Source organism: Grus americana, chromosome 22, assembly GCF_028858705.1.
Source record: "Grus americana isolate bGruAme1 chromosome 22, bGruAme1.mat, whole genome shotgun sequence".
In the NCBI taxonomy this organism is placed as follows: domain Eukaryota; kingdom Metazoa; phylum Chordata; class Aves; order Gruiformes; family Gruidae; genus Grus; species Grus americana.
Window position 1 is genome coordinate 695,906 of NC_072873.1, and position 18,783 is coordinate 714,688.

An 18,783-nucleotide genomic window follows, 5' to 3' on the forward strand; every position below is an offset into this window, starting at 1 on the left:
CCATAACCACAACCTTCCCTGTAGTTGCCTTTTCCCAGGCCGTGGTATAGTTGGTTGCTATGTCGATTAAATACTGAAATATTTGTTAAACGTAAAATATGATCAAATAAGAATAAACGGGTTAACAAGCTGATGCAATAGAAACCCCTGCACGTGACACAAGTACGTGCGTGGCACTTGGGTGCTGTTCCAGAACAGATGAGAACCAGACAAGTGAAGTTGTCCCAGAACAAAAAAGTCTTGTGGAACCAGAAATAACCACCTCCCGCTGCTTCCTGCCACCCTCCTTGTGTGTGTTAGAACCTGAAAATCCTGCCTCTGCTGAAGGAGCAACTTAGAAACTCTCAGTTACCTTTACGTGAGCTCTCCCAAAGCTGACGCCTTCGTTCTCCTTTCCGCTCGGTATGTTCAGTGGTAACATTTGCTTTATGAACACGAGGTTCACATCGTAGGCCTGTGTGACGGCGTGTTTTCTCCTGGACTCCCCTCCCACTCGCCCCTCGCAAAAGTAAGTACCTCTATAGTAATTCTGGTTTCCATAAATACGGAGTGTGTGGTCCTGACTTGAATCTTCACCTTGCCTGTCCGTAGGTGGTCGAGCAGGGGCTGGGAGAGGGAAATGTCTGGAGGCTGGGGTTGAAAGTGGAAAGGATCCTGCCACGAAACACTGACCAACGCACAAAAGAAATGCAGCTAAAAACCTCTACTGACTTTTTTATTTCTGGTAATTTGTGTTATGCGCATAGTGTGGCTCGGGGGAAGGTGACTTAAGGTACGTTTCCTCTCTAAATCCAGTTCTGAAGCAAATGTGATTTAAAGTCTCTGAAGAGGTTGGCTATACTGCACTACTGTGGCTCTTTCGATTAGGATAGTAAAGTCTAAACTAGGAACGACGTCTTCTGGATTTAATATTGCTTGGGTGTGGGTGTATTGCATTATATCCAGGAAATGCTGGCACAGTTAGCTCTCATGTCACTTGTTCTTCTGTTGTTGATCTCTGCCTAGTGCTCTGTATCTTGTCCAGAACTGGACATCTGGATGGTATGGATGTATATGGATTCTTACTGATTTTATTTTCCCAAAACAGTTCTTATTACGTGAATGTGTTGGCTTGAATTTTTAGGCTCTGGAAAATGTCCTTTCATGAGCTAAAAGGCAGGCTGGTAATGGAAGCCTCGTGCTTGTGTGGAAACGCAAAAGAAAGTTGTGGCGTGTGTAATACAAATAAAGGTTATTTGTTGCTCCTTGGTCGTACCGTTTCTTTGGTGGCAAGACCAGACCTGTGCCTTGGAGGAGAGGGAGTGCTGGTGGCAGCGTGCCTCTCTGTGCTTCAGATTAAGGGCCGGGTTAAGTGTTGCGGCAGTCACCGAAATACCCTGCAACAGCCCTTGCGCTGCTATTGAAGCCGCTGTTCCTGAGCTCTCGCTGCGTCACCTTGGAGGCCAAGAGAGCTGCAGCATGCTCTGCTTTGGCTGCAGCTTTTGCTGCTTCTCTGGTTCCTCTGCTGGGGATATTTTCCTCTGGAGCTGCTGCACCGCTTTCCCGGGGCTGGAGCAGCAGAAAGAAGCCGCAACAGGGACCAGGTCATGACTTGAAAGGAACTTCAAGTAGTTTATCTCAGCACAGCAGGGTGCAAGCTCCGTGCAGCATCCTCGAGCAGCTCTGCAGGCAGTACCTACCTCCCTAGCTCTCGCTTCGCTTGCCAGATACCACAGGCTTCTCTCTGAACGCAGCTGTCTGGATAGCTGCTGTCTCCGCATCGCTCTGAACCATCCCTGTCCCAGGCTGGTGTGGGGTGCCGCGGTGCGGTGCCGCGGTGCAGTGCTGCTCAGCCTCACCAGGGGGAGTGCAGAATGCTTCCCCCACCACGCAAAGTTGATGGCTGGCTTCTGGCCACTCAGATATTTCAAATAAAAATATGGCAGCTATTTATGCTGAGAACCTGTGGTCCTTCTTTTCATATAGTGTTTATGTCGTTAAATCTCACCCCCAACTGTGGGGTCTGAACATCCTGAATCCTGGTAACTCCGTGCATGCAGATTGCCGGTTTAGACTGCCGGTCAAGGGAGGCTGCTAAAATGAGAAAAGGTGGCCCTGGGGCTTAAAGATGGAGATTTGAAGCGAGGGTGTTGCAGTAAGAAGTCACCGTGTCTGCTCAGAAACAGGATTTTTGCGTGTGTTGCCCAAAAGGCATGCTAAGGGCATGGGTGGTTCAGAAAGGTTTCCAGTCCCAGGCTCTCATCACAAAATCAGCTGGATTTTAGCTAAACATTAGGGACAGAGAGATAATGTTTTGAGCTTTTTTTCTTTTCTTTTTTTTTTTTTTTTAAATCTGTTTTACAGAAACCTCACAGTTGGAGACATTTTAAGCTGGGGGTTCTATAGCTCTCCTGGTACACCCTGGGGAAGTGTGCACTGTCAGTTGTGCAGTTGCATCTTTGAGCTTATCTTATCTGCCTGATACGTTTCAAAGTGTTTAAAACATTTTCCCATGTGTGTTACCACTAGGGTTTCCCTGCGTACAGAGCCCGGCACGTTAATCGGGGAAGCAGGAGTTTGCTGTTCGTTGCTGTGGGTGCAGCAGCCATTCTGTGAAGCGTAGCCGTATCGACCGTCTCTCTCCCCCACGTGAATCTGATTCTCATCAGATTTGCTTCCCTCCCCTGAACTGCAGTGCCTGGGTCAGGCTGCTGCAGCCTATTTCGGTGTTACACAGCCTGCTGGTTGGTTCTCATAATCGCCGAAGGATCATGGAGCAGGTTGGAGATCTCACACCTCTTGCGCTTGCGCACGCTCCCTCCGTTTCTGCTGCATCAATGAGAGTTTGAAGTTAACAGAGAATGGCGAGTGCTCCTGTCTTTAGACAAAATCCCAAATTTCCATTTTTGGGAGAAAGGAAGGAGAGAAATGGAACACCGTTGTTCTTGCTTAATGTTCTTTTTTAAAAAAAAAAAAAAGCTGGGTGGTTTTTTTTTTCCTTTCCTACCCCAAGCTCATCTAGTATAGCTAAAATGTTTTGTGTCGGATTGCCCCGCTGTGCAGAAAAGAGCCGCAGCCTGCCGAGGGGAGGGAGTGGGGCAGTGAAGCCAGTAAGAAACAGGAAGCGAAACCGAGGAGGCTGCTTTCATTTTCTAAGCCAACCTTAGGAAGGAAGGGGCCACAACCCGAACAGCATCACAAGACCCTCGCCGCAGAGCAGCGACGGCTTCGTTTCTGTTTTATGACAGTGAATGCTGCAGGGCTGCTCAGGAAGTGGCTTTTGTCATGGTGTAAATCTGCCGCTGGCGCGGTGGCGTGAGGAGGAGTCGGCAGCACCTGCGTGATGGGACAGTTAAAGCACTTGGTGAGGCTGAAACTGGCTTCAGGCCTTGCCAGGGTCTCTGTTTGTACACGGTCCCTGCTGTGGTGGCAGCGTGAATCCCCAGGCGGTGCCCACCCAGGAGAGCTGGCAGACCTGCCCTTTAAAAAGCCCTTAATGACAAAGGAGAAAGAACTTGTCCAAGAGGAGGGACATTGGGCTCCGGGGTCACCCCGCAGGTATCTCCCCCACCAGGTGTGACTGCAGCAGCTCTGCCAGCGAGGGAGAGCTGTGGAGATGCTGTGTATCCAGGGAGTACCACCACGGTGGCCTGGGTTAGGAATGCACCTCTGTAGGTACCATCTGCTCCTCCTGGGACTCCTATGGACTATCCATACCCATCTTTTGCCTCTTCAATCCTTAGCTCCTGTTTTCATGGCTGTGTCCGGATTCTCCCAGACAGGACGTGCTCATCAGGAGCTGATGTTATCAGTCTGTGATGGAACGGGGGCTCTTGCCGTTGATAGCAAAGGCTGTTGCTGTGTGGGCTCTGAAAAGCCTAATTCCCGTAGCATGTGAAAGATGTGGGGTTCCTGAATGCTCACTCTTTCAAGCTAGTCTTACAAATCCTGTGTGGAGGAAGGAGGTAAATAATAATTAAAAAGAGTCACCTGCTCTCCCTGGTTTCACTGCATTAGGCTCTCCAGCCTGGCAGGTCTCATTGGGCTCATTAATTTGCATGGACTGTGCTATCCAAACGTCGCAGCTCAGCAGATGGGCCTGATCCAAACCAGACCTCGTATCGCACAGTCAGCCCAGCTCTGATGCCCGTTGCGCCGGCTGCAGAGTGAATTGAGCCGGCGTTGCTTGTGGAGGCAGGGCACAACGTTTATTGATACGCAGGGGAAAGCGAGTAAGCCACAAAATGTATGCAGGGCAGAGGGGAGGATCTAATTCACAGGACGGTGAATTCCCTCTGAGGGTGGTCTGGGCCCCATGTGGAAGCTGCGTGCGGTTACAGCTGGGGTGTGTAGCTCACAGGGTGGTAATGCTGGTGTGCAGTTTGAAGTCCTGAGTTCAGTCCCCGAAGGAGCAGTCTGCCTCAGCCAGAACGTTACACACACGTATCCAGGAATACTTTCTTGGTCTTGCATGGGCAGAGGCTCTTTCCACAGTAACTGGGCAGTAAGAGGCAGACCCCACCACTACTCCCACCTCCCCAGACCCCTGGAACACAGGACAAGACAGGGAAGGCTCGGAAACCTTGTATTACAAAAATAAAAGAGCGCATGGCGCAGTGTCACGCGTGAAGCTGCCGTGCCAGGCGCCAGCGCAGAACGTACCGGTGAAAGGCAAATATAAAAAAGACAGACACTGTTAAACAGTTGCAGGGCAACATCCTTAAGGCTGAACAATCCCAGCTGAACTGAGCTGATGTAAACCAAGGGCCCTCCTTATTCAGAGCCCCAGCAAGGCAGGATTGGTGTGGCAGGTGCTGGGAGCTCTGCGGTCACTTGTAGGCTAGGTTAAGCCACCAGATCATCTCCTTTTCCTTGGTGGCAGGCCTGAAAATGTGTGAACAGGGCTGGGATTCATGGGGTCTGATCTCATCAGCGAGAGGGGCCTGCAGAGAGAGAGCTTCAGGTCTGGGGGCTCTACCCCGGTCACCTCTGCCCTGTCCGTATGGCCTGTAGGACCCTCCAAGCATCCTCCAAAGAGGGCTGGGCTGCCTCCCCTCCCTGACCGCCCACAGGCTCTTGGGTCCCCTCTGCTTTACATCAGCTCAGTTAGCCCCTGGCTCAGCACCGCTCCGTGCCGTCTCTGCTGGGCTCCAGGGAAGGGTGGGCTGGCCCCGCTCACGCCGACTTGGTCCCGGTCTCCACTTCCTTGTGCACCCACAGCTCCTTGTGCTGCTTGCGCCCGAAGCCTTCGTCGTAGTTGCCTTTACTCTTGAAGAGCTGCTGGAAGTGGGGCTTGCAGTAGAATTCCCCATGGAGCGCCGCGTAGCTGCCCAGGCTGGGGAGGGAGGGCAGGGTTAGTGGGGCACGGGGACTCGGCTGCAGGCTGGCGGGGAGCGTGTGAGGCCCGGGGACACCGGGACCGGGGAGGAAGGAGGAGGGAGCGTGCAGGAGGGGACCCTTGGAAAAGGCCAACTGCTCACTCCAGCCAGCTCAGTCTGCTGTAAGCAGCATCGTGGGTCTGTAAAGAGGGGGGGTCCTGCAGGGCAGCTCAGCTCAGCCCTGGCTCCGTGTCGTCTAGGAGAAAGCTCTGGCTCAGCTCCATGTTACCTTGGGGCTGCTCTGGAGGGGAAGAACCACTTCTTCCGTACCAGGTGGGATTTAGCTGAGACTTGGGACCAGGTGGGCAGATAAGCCTTTTTTTTTTTGCTGTGATGAGTGGGCTGGGGGTCTTCAGCTACCGGACAAGAGGAGGGGCTGTGACGGGTGCACTATTTGGAAGGGCCTCCCCCACCCAGGCCAGGCAGAGCTGCGGTGACACCCGTCCACCCCGCCAGTGGCAAGCACCGCGGCAGCCTGCCAGCCCGGCTCACCTCAGCTTGGCGTGGCAGTGCTTGCAGCAGAAGCAGGCGTTGTGGAAGACGAATTTATCCGCCACCAGCCGCTCCATGGGATAGACGGTTTTCTGGCAGGCAGTGCACATCTCCTTCACTTGTGCCTTCAGGCTGAAGGACTGGGCAAGGGGAGACCAAAGGGAGAGAGGATGAGGAAGGGGTTTGGGACATCCTGTGCCTGGCTCCCACCACAGCCCTCTTCCCTAACGTCCCTGCTGCCATTTGCTGGAGCATTGGTGAGCGTGAAGCAGCCCCATCTCCCCTCGCCCTCCCTGTACTGCTCCACTGATGCAGGGCTGGATTGGTGCCTGGGCCTCAGGCTTTCGGTCCTTCCCCCCTCGCCGTAAATCAGTAGGACATGGTAAAATTGCAGGTACCTTGGAGCGCTGCACCGTGCTGCCTCCTGAGTTGTTCTTTGCCTCCTGAGAAGGGAAGGAGAAGAGAAATCAAAACGAGAGCCTGGACTGACAAGCCTGGTGCTGAGTTGCACTTAAGGATGAGCAGCAGAGGAGCAGTGCAGGCAGCTGAGCTGCGGGACCGTGGGGCACAACCAGCAGCCTCTGCCTGGCTGTCACGGCCACGCAGCGACCGTCTCTGAACTCACTTGCCCAGAGGCCGTGACCTCCATCAGGTCTTCGTGTGTGAGTTCCTTCCTGCGCTGTGGTGCTTTTCCCAAAGAGAAGAGAAGGAAGAGAGGAAAACAGACAAAAAAGGAAAAAACACAGACGTGTTGCAGAGAAGGAACTGCGCACCAGGAGGCTGCGGGACTTGCCGTGCGCGTCGCAGGACCCACAGCACTGGCATTACCCCTCAGGAATAACAACAGCAAGGCAGAGGAGCCCCGCTTCCCCATCCCGGGGTGACAGGTTGGGGCTGTGGCAGGCAGAGAGCGGAAAGAGCTTTGCAGAGCTGCTGTAGCACAAGCCCCTGGCAAAACCCCCTCTGTGACCTGCACCGACAAGTCGGCACCCACTGGCTAATGCAGCTCTGCTGCGGCGTGAGATGCTGCTCCTGCTCCTTCTGGCCAACAATCATTTACCCCACAGGGCTGGAGAGCGATCATTAACCTTCTCTTCCTGGAGGTGCCCAGGGCTCCAGCAATGGTGCCAGCGTGGGTCTGTGCCTGCAGTCAGAGGGGGGTAGGCTGCCAGTTCCTCCAGAGCATAACTGGGGTGCCCCTCGCTCTCATGGTTCCCCCTTAGAGGATGTTTTGTTTCTGAGTTCCGCTGCTAGCCCCGTTATCAGCCCGTCACGCTGCTGCGCTGCACAGGAAACGCTTGTGCCGTAGGCGAGATGGAAACCGTCCTGGAGGCCCTGCAGGCTCTGTGTGCGTGGAGGGCAGGAGGGGCAGCGGTGCACGGTCAGACTTGAAGACGTGCCCCACCGCATTCGGCAGCTCGGCGGGGGCAGATGCTACTCGGACCCTGCGGCTGCGGGAGGAGCAGCAGGGCAGAGAGATCCAAATGCTGAGGTGCCTGTACCTCTGCCCCCAGGATTTCAGAGCGGGGTCTCAGTGCACGCTCTCCCATCTGCAGCTGCAACAACTCATCTCCTCCCAAATCACCTCCTGCTCCTCCGCCTCGCTTGTCCCACTGCGCAGCCCCGCAGTCCTGCACCCTCCCCAGGCACCCACTGGGTCCCAGTCAGCCGCCTGCCTTTGCACTGATGAAAATGCCCCTTCCTTCTTTCAAACAGGATCAAAGGCTTAAACACACTTTTAGGAAGTGTCTGCTTTACGACAGACTGGCTGACCGTCTGTGCTGTTCGTGCCCAAGGCTGGGGCAGTGTGACCCCAGACCATCACCCCGCTGCCTCCTCGTCCTTCCTCGTGCTGCGGGTTTAGCTCTGCTTGGCCAGCACTGCCCCATCTCTCTGTCCCTAGGCTGATCTGCCATCCCTGTTCCTCCTGCTTTGTCCTTCCCCATCGTTTCTCCTTTGTATTTTTGGAAACAGTTTGTCTAAGAGACGCACAGGAAACTCTCACTTCGCTGAGCTGCCTCTTCGGACGTTTCCCAGCTGCTCTCGTTGACTGAGGTCAGGGACGTGATTTTCCTCTCACTCCCACAAGGCTGGAAGAGTAAGCCAAAGTCAACAGAGGGACATGGGTAGCGAGGAGACTCAGGCCGTGTAAAACCAGTTGCATCCCTCGGCACTGGTAAAACAACCGCAGGTGCTCTCCCGGGGTTAGGATTTAATGTACTGTTTCCAGGCTCAGCTGACCAAAGCTAAGGAAAGCGCTGCCTCTCTGGAGCTGGAATACATCCGTTCCCAAGGCTACAGGCAATCCACCGTTGCTCGTCACTTCTCGGCAGCCTTCTGGCTCCCATCAGGCACACTATCTATTTCATATCTGATATATCCTCCCTCGGGGAAGGGCCATATCCTGTCCCAGCAGGAGATGTTCTTGAGCCTTTATGTTTTTCCATCTCCAATCACTCCAATCCTAAGCAGCTCGCATGCTCTCAATTGTGATCACAGAAAGCCATGGAAACACAAACAAACAGACGGCAACTCGAGACGGGAGCGGGGTGAGCAGCTCCGTGCGGACCAGAGCCTGGGCGCTGGTTTGCAATGTGCTCAGCAAACAGCACCTTCTGCTGGAAAACACTCCTGTCCCCGGTTTTGTTGTTTGAGTAGCAGTGACTGTGCCTTTGATCACCCTAAAATGTCAAGTCCAGAATACAGCTTCTGTACGCAACCCTCCATCCCTGAGAACCAAAACCCGGCTTGAAATTCTCATACAAACCGCAGGGGATGGTACGTACATGAGTTGGGGGTGGGCTGGCAGGTCCCGTGGCCTGGAACATGGTTCCTTCCCCTCCTCCGTCTATTTAATCCTGAGCTTGAAGTTTGTGGGCCAATGTTCCCTGGGGAGGTGTCTAAGACAGACCTCTTGCAACACCTGGAAAGGAAATGTCAACAGGAGTGCGGCTGGTTTCATCACCCCAAACCCAGCAGCTGCGCAGCTCTGCAGGAGCTGGTGCGTGACACCGGCGTGCTCAAAGCCTCCCCCCTGGGGCAGTGCAGCCTCTTTGGCCTAGGGCTTTCGTGAGGGATCCGAGAGATTTAGGCACACCAGGCTGGACTGGCAGGCAAGAGATGCAGGTCAGGAGTACTGCTCAGTTTTAGGAAGCTGGCAGGTGATCTGGGGCACCGAGCTAGAGCTGCTCTAGTCCTCCAGTCCCATATGACGATATTGGGCTAGGATGGGAGAGGGCTGCTGGAAGCATGAGCAGAAGGTGATGTGGTGGCTTCTGCTCCAAACACACACGTGGAAGGCAATTGCCAGGCAATGGCCAAGCCGTTAGCAGCAAGGCTACGACTCCCGGTCAGAGCCACAAAACCAGCGCCCAGTGTCTCACTAATGTAGCCACCGATAGACTGGTGTTGCTGGAGCAAGGACTGTGATTTTAGTCTAATTTTAGCCCAGAAAAGCTTTGCTGAACAGAGTGGATCACAGCTCAGCAGAGCGAGTGATGGGGATTTTTGTCTTCTCTGCAGAGCCCACGTTGCCGTTAGGCTGAGACCCGTACGCCGTGGCCTCTGTGTGATGTGCTGCGTGCCCAGCAGGATCAGTTTGACAGGTCTTAGATCGGTTTTAACGCAGCGCAGAAAAAAACCCACCAGCATTGCAAATCACCCCTTTTGGTAAAAATTAGCTGACAAGACACTTGCGGATCCTCAGGGTTTTTTCCCCATTGCGCCTTATCTTCAACACACCCATAAAAGGCCAGGCTTGGTAAGCCCTGTTTTGCATATGCAAGACAGAGATGTGGGGTTGAGCAAATGATGCTGAGGGAGGAGCAAAGCAGGGAACAGGAGGGTGAAGGGGTGGCTGTGCACCTCCACAATGATGGGGATGTGCTGGGGGCTGGCAAACCAGTACCGCCCCCCCCCCCCCCGAATGGGGCTGCTTCCCTCTTCTACTGAAACCTCTCGTCCTCATGTTGTTACCCCAAAATCTTTCTGCTGCCCAAGGGGTAGGGTAGACCCTGAGAAAGCCCCAGGGCAGGAGACGTGCCGTGCTGGGCTTGGGCCGGGGGATATCTCTGCAGTGCCAATCTCACGGTGACATTTGCAAACATGCCCTGGGTTTTGGGGGCTCTTTGGCTGCCTCAGAAGTCTCAACACCCAGCAGCTGACACCAGGCTTGCATTGTGGCCAGGAAAGCACCCAGAACTAGTGGCTGCTTTTAGAGTTGAGAGACCTTTGCTCCAGGTCCTGAGCCGTGGTGGATGAGCTGGGCTCCCCCTCGCAGCCTTCGTCACAAACATTTCACAGCCTCGTCTGAGAATACAGCTCCTATTTTACCTAAATCATTTCCCGTCTCCTCTGCGGTTTGCTTGTTATTTCCTGCTTGCCGAGCGGGGCGGATGGCAGCACGCAGGCAGCCGCTGCCGTACCCGGTGTGTGCCAGGGCAGACCCGGCCGAGGAGCAGACCCGGCGGCAGGGACTCGTGGCCCAAGCCTGCAGCCCCTCTCTGCCCCCCGTTCCCTGGGACAGGATCTTCCCTCTCACGTCTCCAGGGCCTGTTGGTGCCCAGAGCCCAGCACAGAACCCTGAGAGGAACCTGAGGAACCCAGAAAACCCCAGTAGTTCCTACCCTGTGCACGCCTCTAATGCGGATGCACAACAACCCTCCCCCTTTTCACCTGCCTTTCACCTTCTTCCCTGCCTTTGCCACAAACATTTCTCCACCCCCAGCTTCTCTTCCTCTTCCCCTGCAGCTCATCTTCCTCCCCTACCCCAGCGACCTTCTTTCCCTCAGTTTGCTCAGTCTTTCCATCATCCCCCTCTTGCCCTTTCCCCCCCCACGCTCCCTGTCTCCTTCCACCTACTGTTTGTTCCTTTGCTTCCCTTGCCCCCAAATCCTGTTCCCTTCAATGCCATCCCACTTACCATACCCCATGGCTTGATGTTCTCCATCCAGCCCCATCCTCCAGGTCTCCTTCCTCTTAACATCCCTCTGCCTCCATCCCTCTGCCCGTCCGTGCACATACCCTGCTCGCAGCCCCATGCCCACCCTCTCCCAGCCTTCGTTTCAAACCAGAGGTCCCTCGGTGTAGCTGCCCTACAGGCATGTGAGTAGAAGTTGCTAAACATCCTTCCTGCCGAAGGCCAGGAGGCAAGAGTAGAAATCTCAAAGGGGAAGGGTGTGCTGAAGCGATAAGGGAAATAGAACAAGTTAGAAACCACAGGAGGGTGTCTAGGAGGCTCTCAGCTGCTGTCATCGCTCTTCCGAGGAGGCATTAGTCTGCCTAGGATGGGATTTGAGCCCAAGGCAGTCAGCACAAGCCCCCATGAGCACAGGAACCCCAGTGGCACTGGCTTTGCTTAAGGACATGCTGCCACATTTGATGTTATGAAGCTTTCACAATTGCTAGGGCAACCCTCCAGTGCACAGCGGGGGCTCGCTGATTTTTTGAGGAACGTGGAGGGCATGTGTGACAAAGCAAGAAAGCCAAGTCCATGTCTCCACGGTGGAGGCTTGCACCGTAACTGCTAGACCTGACTTCTCCAAACCTCTGTTCCCTAAGGCTCTTAGCCATCTACGCAGCTCAGGAAGAGCAGGACTGAGGACTGTCCTCTCCTAGTCATGCAGCCAGCAATTTCAGGCATCTGGCTCAGGACAGGGTGAGAACCCCTTTGTCTCTACAGCCTCCGTTCTTCCTGCCCCTCCTGGGAGCATCCAATGGCTGGTGTGGACAAAAAAAAAATCCTTTCTCCAAGGGATCCGGGCTTGTGCCATCTACCTAGGGAGATGGAGCAGCTTCTGATGGCAGCACTGGTGGCCACAGCATGGCAGGGAGGGAGGTGGATCTTGGTGTGCTCCAGAGACGTGGCACCAGGCACTTGGTGCCTCAGCTGCCAGCTCTGCCTGCCCCAGCCATCGCGGGCAGCTGCCAGTCCTGCTCGGGGGCTTTTTTGGTGATCTTGGCAAGTTGGTGTCCAACTCGGGACCTTGGGGTCGGAGCTTGCCTGGCGTTCACGGGGGCCGTGTGCCTGCTGCCGTGCGAGAGCAGCTGGAGAGGTGCTGCAGCTCTGTCTTTTAGCGCTGAACAGGGGGCTCTTCGGGGACAGGAGGGCGGCTTTCATCCCAGAAGCTGCTCGGTCGCAGAGCTTTTCCCTAGCAGCATCTCCCGTCCCCTCTCACCTTCCTGCCTGACCCTGGGGGCAGAGGTGGGGAGAGGGAAGCGTCTGGGGTGGTCCCTCGGGGAAATTCCCCATTCCCCCCAACGGCCACCAGCCTCCAAAGCACGGTGCTTCCCGCGCGGGGAGCCTTCCCGCCTTCCCCTCACCATCGGGGCTGCCCTCGCTGCTGAGCCAGCCTGCTCCCAGCGGGCCCCGGCCCGGCGCTGGCTAATGGCCTCCGCGAAAGCCGACGGGTTTCCGGCACAGGAAAGCAGCGTGACTGCGGAGGGCGAGAGGCCCCTTTCTGCCATATGGTTCCCATTAGCAGCCCTGTGAAGTGTATGTTTACTGCTGGGATCACTGCGCCATTGCAAGAGGCTTTCCCAAAGGCAAAGCGCGGTGTGGGGGATCCAGGCCCCTTCCTCCTCCATCCTGGGAGATGGTGGAGTATCCCCGGCAGCACGGCAAGGCACGGGCAGGGGCTCAGCACCTCGGAGAGGCTGTCAAGCCTGTCCCCCAGGAAACCATGGGCTAAGCCGATTGCTGTGGGGACTGACGTCCCCGAGATCGTGTGCAGGATTAGTGCAGCCTACGCAGAGGGGACAGCCGCTGACCCTCCAGCTCCATGGCCAGCTCAGCCCGTGGTCTCTCAGCAGGACCGCGTGGGGAGGAGATGAGGAGGAGCTGGAAGAGCCTGTCGCCTGAGCCTGGGAATCACCCAGCTCACTGCCCACCCTGTTTCTGCAGCCTTGGGGCCTCACTGCCAATCCACACCATGAAACAAAGCGTGGTGCAGAGTCGGCATCAAATGGGCCAGCACCAGAACCGGGCACAGCACCGCCAGGGAAGGGGGCACAGCGTCCCCAGTGCTGCTTCAGCTTCTCAAGCATGGAAAGAGGCAGCGAGATGCAGTTTGGGGGGATGATGGAGCGACCCAAGTAGTCATGGCTCCAGCTTTAGCCATGGAAGACCATAAGTCAGCTTCAGATCTTGGCTCCTTGTGTGGCTTCAAGCCAACCACTTGACCTCACCAGTGTTTGGGACCCAGGGCAGGTCTCTGCTGGCTTGACGCAGGGTGGAGGACTGCGGGGAGGAGCAGCCAGGCCACTTCTGTGGACACCACTACCCTGTTCATCAGGCTTCTGGAGAGCAGCCCCACGACACAGACCTGTCCCTCCCTGCACCCCATGCCACGGAGCTACCTTCCACCAGCCTGCCCCACTAATCCGCTTTCCATCCACGTTCTGCGCCCGGGCTGCCTCTTGAAAGGCTGCCAGTGGGCAGGAAATCTGCAGCCGAAATGCTGAGGGATGCTGACAAGGAATAGTTGTGGGGAGGAACAGGGCTGCCTTTGTCAGGGCAACAATGGAGGTCCCGCACGAGCGAGGAGGGAGCCTGAGGGAAGCCCCTGCCCACCCGCTCTGCTCTCCCACCTTCGTCCCTGCCTCGGCTTGCCTCCCCTGAGGAGGTGTGTGGCCCTGGAAAGACCAGGCTGGTCCCCAGCCTCGGCCTCTCAGTGCGGGGGCAGCCAGGGCAGGAGGATGCTGCTGGGATTCATCCATTTTCCAGAAGCGGAAACGGAAGCACGGAGCAGCCCATTCCTGGGCCCATGGCCATGTTTAATGGCACCCATTAAAAATCGTGGCCTGAAGGGAGTCTCTGCTCCCTGGGATCTCCTGTCTTGCTAGGAGCTTGGAGAGAGCAGACAAATACAGCAGAAAGCCTGCTGGGAGGATGAGAAGAGCTGCTTTTCCAGGCAGAGACAAATCCTTCTCAGTAGTGCCAGATGATGGAGCAAGCGGCAGTGGCCAAAAATCGCAGGTTGGGAGGTTCAGGTTGGACTAATGTCCAACTAATGGCAAAACTGCTTCATTGGGAGAAAGAACTGGAAGCTCTGCAGCGTGGTACTAGTTAAGTGCAATATAAACCTGGTGCAAACAAGCACGCTAGGCAAATAGCAGTTCATGCTCCTTCCCTCCCCTTTTCAGTTTTTCCATAGTCTCTTCCATAAACCATGTTCCACCTGGAAACCTCACCTTCTGGTTTCCTACATAAATGTATATCCATTTACTGTTATACTGGCATTATGTTCCTAGTTCTTCTCCCACCATAATATTGCCTCCCAGAGGGATTCATAAAGAGTAATCACATTCCTTATCAGGTGGTTGGTTTTTTTAGCAGGAGAAGCCAATTCCTTTTGATCTGCTCTCACAAGGTGGGTTCTCTGTTCCTACAGCCACCTTGGCGGCCCGCTGCAAGTAGGTGAGCTGGCCTGGATGCACAGCACCGAAGGACATCTCAGACCTTTGTATTCTGGTACAAATACTTCTCTGGCACCCCTGAAAACATCTAGCCTGGTGTGCTCTTTCTCTGTCACCTCTGCCAGAAAGCCTAGATGCTCATTCTTCTTGGGTGCCCTCCACTTGCTGAGGTCTCTCCAGGCTACAGCAGCTTCGTGTTGCAGCTCCCCAAGTGCCTGCTCTGGCACAGCTCCACTTCAGCCATTTCGAGGACTCCAGTCTCATCTTCGGTGTGCTGATCTGTTTTTTCTCACCGTGGGCAGACCTCCTGACTTCTAAAGGGCCCGTTAACAAGTTCAGTCCCTAGATCTCTCCTTGTGGAAAGATCCAAGTGTCCTCCTTCCATTTTGCTCTCTCTTCCCTATCCTAAAATAATCATTTTCTTGGGGCACTGTATCAAGTGCTTTCCTTAAATCCAGATTCGTCAGGCCCTGTTGTTTCAGCAGTCAGTTATCATATCCAAGGAAGATACTGAGCCAACCTGACATGATCTGTGTTAAAACCGCACTGCATTTTATTTTGCTTCCCAACACCATGTCTTTGATTACTCTTCCAAAACCTGTTCTAGAAACTCACCTTTTATTGTACTCCAGTTAATGGACCTGTAATTACCTGTAATTTCCTCTTTCCCCAAACACCACCTGTAAATGTTTTGTTGGCCAGTCTCCTCTCGTGGAATATCACCTGTAAAATACCAGACTTTGGACTGGCATTTTCTACCTGGGTTAACCCATCTCTTGCGCTCCGCGAGCTTCTGCTGTTTCACCATCTGCAGACGCAGCAAGAGCAGGAGTGAGTCCTGTCCCAGGCACCCCAAAGCACAGCACAACCACTTTCCATGGTCCCTGCCTCCGCACCACCCCTGCGATAGCTGCTGCGTCCTCCTGCATTTGCTGTCCAATTGCAGATTGTGTCAAAAAAAGAAGCCACCAAAATCATATTCATAGGTTAAATCTCTCAAAAGATCCTTCTTTTTGAGCTGCCCTGTCTATTTTCAGCCTTCACCTCCAGCCTCCCTTTTAGGATCCGAGATGCCAGCCCAGCATAGGATCTGGTGCTCTGCAAGACCACAGGATTTCAGTGGAGCAACGAGTGTGCTGGGAAAAGCAAGCCCTGGAGAGGCACCTCTGGGTTGCTGAGGCTCCTTGTGTCTGAAAACCCTTGAGCTGGCTGTATGGAGAGGGTTAGGGGCACACCAGAGGAGTGAGAAATGTGTCTAAATGTGCTTAATATTGATTGCAATAATCCCTTCACCCAGATTTAGTGTTTTCCATCCCAGAGCTTTTGCTAACAGCTAGGTAAGCTCTGCAACACCCCCAGATGGCAGATAAAAATGACTTAATGGGAGAGTGAAAGGCAAACACCTCTGGGGGAACATGGCAGCTGCCTGACAAGGGACAACAGCCCTGCGATAGCTGCGAATGGGCAAAAAGGAAAAGAAAAACCCCATCGCCACGTAGGACCGGAGGGGGTAGTTGTAGGCTCACAGGACTGACTTGCTGAAGGAAACCAGAAGAGGAACTCCCTTTCCTAATGAGAAGTCTCGTGGGATTTTTGTTGACCAAAAAAGGTCAGGAGCCTAGTTTTGAGCTCTATGAAAAAGAAGATGCATCCAGTCGCTTTGCAAAGCCCAAGAGGCTGGTTCTGACAGACCCTCACTTCTCAACTGGGAATTTCCTTCTTGCAGGGCTCCCATTTAAAAAGGACATTAACGCTGGAGCCGTTTCGGACTAGGCTTGATCGGTTGCCCTGCAATTATTTTGTAATCTACGTTAATAATGCTGCAGATGTGCTAGTCCTGGCCTTAAATACACGACAGCTCAGCTGGGGCACCAGATGTCTTCCCTGCAAGAGCCCTCACACAATGTCTTCAGTGGACAAAGCCCAGTTTCCAAGGCGTGATCCAGGCTGCTGAATTATGTTCTTTCAAAACTGATGCCCACCCCATGAACAAAAATCAGCAGAAAATTGATCAAAAATATGACCTACAAGGTAGCTTAGCTGGCCTCAAGTGATCCAAGGGGATTAGACCGATCAGACTGGCTCAAAACGTGGTAGTTACAGCACCAGACTGGGACTCGGGAGACCTGGGCTTGATTCCCACCTCTGCTGCTAATTTTTGGGTGACAGTGGACAAATAATTTCTTTTTTTTCTGTTCCGTTTTCCCCCTCCCATGAAAACAGAACTGCTCTCCTTTGTGAAGCCCTGGGAGATCGCTGGCTGTTAAGGGTTATGTCAGAGCTCAGGGTATTTGTGTTGTTATTAAATCTCACAGTCGTGCAACAGCCTCCCCAGGGAAGTGATGAAAGACCTGTCGCTGGAGAGGTTTAAAGCCAGGCTGGATGAGGCGGTAGGAGACACACCACTGAGAATTAGCAGGCACTAACGAAGGGGGATAAGGGAGTCGGGATCTAACAGGTTTTCTTCCATCTCTGCTCTTTCTGATCAGCTTAATAAAATGGATCTGTCCAGCCCCCCTCCGGCATGTACTGCAGCACACAACAAAGGGGGAATTACAGCCCAAACGGGGAATGCGAGCCCCGAAACACTGCACCCCGAGATGCCCGCTGCAGCAGATCCAGCAAACGCAGGCCTCCGCTCGCTCTTGTCCCCATCATATCCTGGGTGCAAGCCCCTCACCCCCCCAGCTCACGCAGGGCACAGGGTGCTCACCCCCCCTTCAGCAGCATCACTCCCCAACAGGCTCCTGCAGCTCAGACAGCATCTCCTTGCCCCCGCCTGACCCCAGCGAGGCCACCCAGGGTCGAGAACAGACCCCCTTGTGTTTTCCCCCCACCCTGAATCTGCTTCCCGCGGCCACCTCGGCCGAGCCTCCTCCCAAAGCAAAAAAAAAGTTCCCGGCACATCTGGGTGGGACCTCCTCCCGGGGGCTGTGCAGGGGGCGATGAACCCCCATCTGCTGGGTGGCTCCTGGCCAGCGGTGCTGCTGCCCAAGGCTCTCCCTGTCTTTGCATCCCTCCCTCCTCTCCATCCCTTTCTCCACGGGTGCTTGCCTCTCTCTCCCTCCCCACCGCTCCGTCTTGCTTTCTCCCCCGGCTCTCCCACCACCGAGCAGAGCCGCAATCGGCAGCAATCCCCGCGGTGGCTGAACCCCCTCACTCCCCACATCTTGGGGACCATCATTGTCTCCCGCCGAGCCGCCCGCCGCCTCTCAGCCCTGTTGTTCTCCACGAGCGAAGGCTCACCATATGCCTGGGCTCCTCACGGCGATGCCGAGCAGGAGGGTTTCACCCCGGTAGGGTGGTCTGTCCGGCAGTGGGTCTGTCCGGCCGTCCCCGATGGCAGGGTGTTCTCGCTCCCTTTCTCCCCGCTGCAGAGGCCGGGGCTGTGGGAGCGGGAGCCGTTTCCTGCGAGCTCCCACGGCCGCCTCGCAAGCCCTTTTATCGCCAGGCTGCCGCGGTGATTGGCTCTCAGCGTCGTACCGTCTTCCAGCCGCTTGCTCCTTTGTGTGAAGCCAACTCTAACCCCAAACCTTCCCCAGCCCCTCTCTTCCCGGACTGCCTCTCCCCAGCCGCCCCCGGATGCCCGCAGCCTCCCCGACCCCACTGCCAACACCGCCGACCCCAAGAACTTTGCCTCCACTTTCCTCCCTGCCGGCAGCGTGCAGGCAATTACCCCCCGGTGTAATTAGCTTTTGCCCAGCCTCTCCCCACACTCCTTGCCATGTTCTGCACGTGCAGATGGGCTCTGCTGGAGACTTTGGACATGGCCTTGGGCTCTCTCCGCGTGGCACTAACCCACTTGTGCAAGGTTGCCTCCAAGCATCCTGGAGGATCCCATTGCTCCAGGGTCTACAAAAGCCAAACTGGCACCCCCCTGCCCCCAGCCTCAGCAAACTGTTTGCAGAGGAAGGATCTTATCAGGCAGCGGCAGCAAAGGGGGATCCCAATGGCCCCAGCTCCTCACGCCCCCAGGGGACAAAACTGAGCCGTGAGGGTTTCAGAAATCCAAGTTTTACTCCACGGAGAGTTGATGATGTGTGTGGGAGCAGTGCTGTGTGAGGGGGTCGGTAGATCTGCCAGGGCAGGTTCTCATGGGCCGAGTAAAATCACTGCCTGGACGATAAAGGCAGATTCCCCCGCGCCGCCCCCGGGGTTTAGGACCAGGCGGCTGAAGTTTGGGGGGGCCGGGATTTCCCCAGGAACAGGGCAAGATGTTAGGAATAAATAGGTTAAATATTAATAGTTAAAACCTGAAGGGAACTCAGAGGTGGTTTGAGACCAGCCGAGGAAGCCGGGATGTCCATGAGCCAGCAGGATGCAGAGGGACCCTGTGGCTCTGAGAACTGCGCCTTAATCTCCCAAACCCCTCCGGTGGGGGACGAATGGAGGCAAAATATGTGATGGAGTGGTGGGAAGAGCGTTGATGATGATGATGATGATGAAGGAACAAACATTCTTGTTTGGGCTCCTCAATACAGTGTGGTGCCGCTGGAAAGAGCCAAACACCGGCTAGAGA

The 18,783-nt window shown here is 55.0% G+C and overlaps 1 protein-coding gene across 2 annotated transcripts; it reads right to left on the reverse strand.

The window, feature by feature from the left end:
- Nucleotides 1-4,548: 4,548 nt before the first annotated feature.
- On the reverse strand, nt 4,549-17,761 carry LIMD2 (LIM domain containing 2). Of its 2 annotated transcripts, XM_054801282.1 has the most exons (5): nt 17,511-17,760; nt 8,636-8,772; nt 6,248-6,292; nt 5,850-5,989; nt 4,549-5,314 (listed from the first exon to the last, which is right to left on the reverse strand). In XM_054801282.1, exons 2-5 carry the CDS (start codon nt 8,675-8,677, stop codon nt 5,155-5,157), a joined length of 387 nt encoding a protein of 128 aa, XP_054657257.1. In that variant the 5' UTR covers nt 8,678-8,772; nt 17,511-17,760; the 3' UTR covers nt 4,549-5,154. The 2 variants fall into 2 exon arrangements, with proteins under 2 accessions (XP_054657257.1, XP_054657258.1); XM_054801283.1 differs by lacking the exon at nt 8,636-8,772 and having other exon boundaries at nt 17,511-17,761.
- Nucleotides 17,762-18,783: the final 1,022 nt, after the last annotated feature.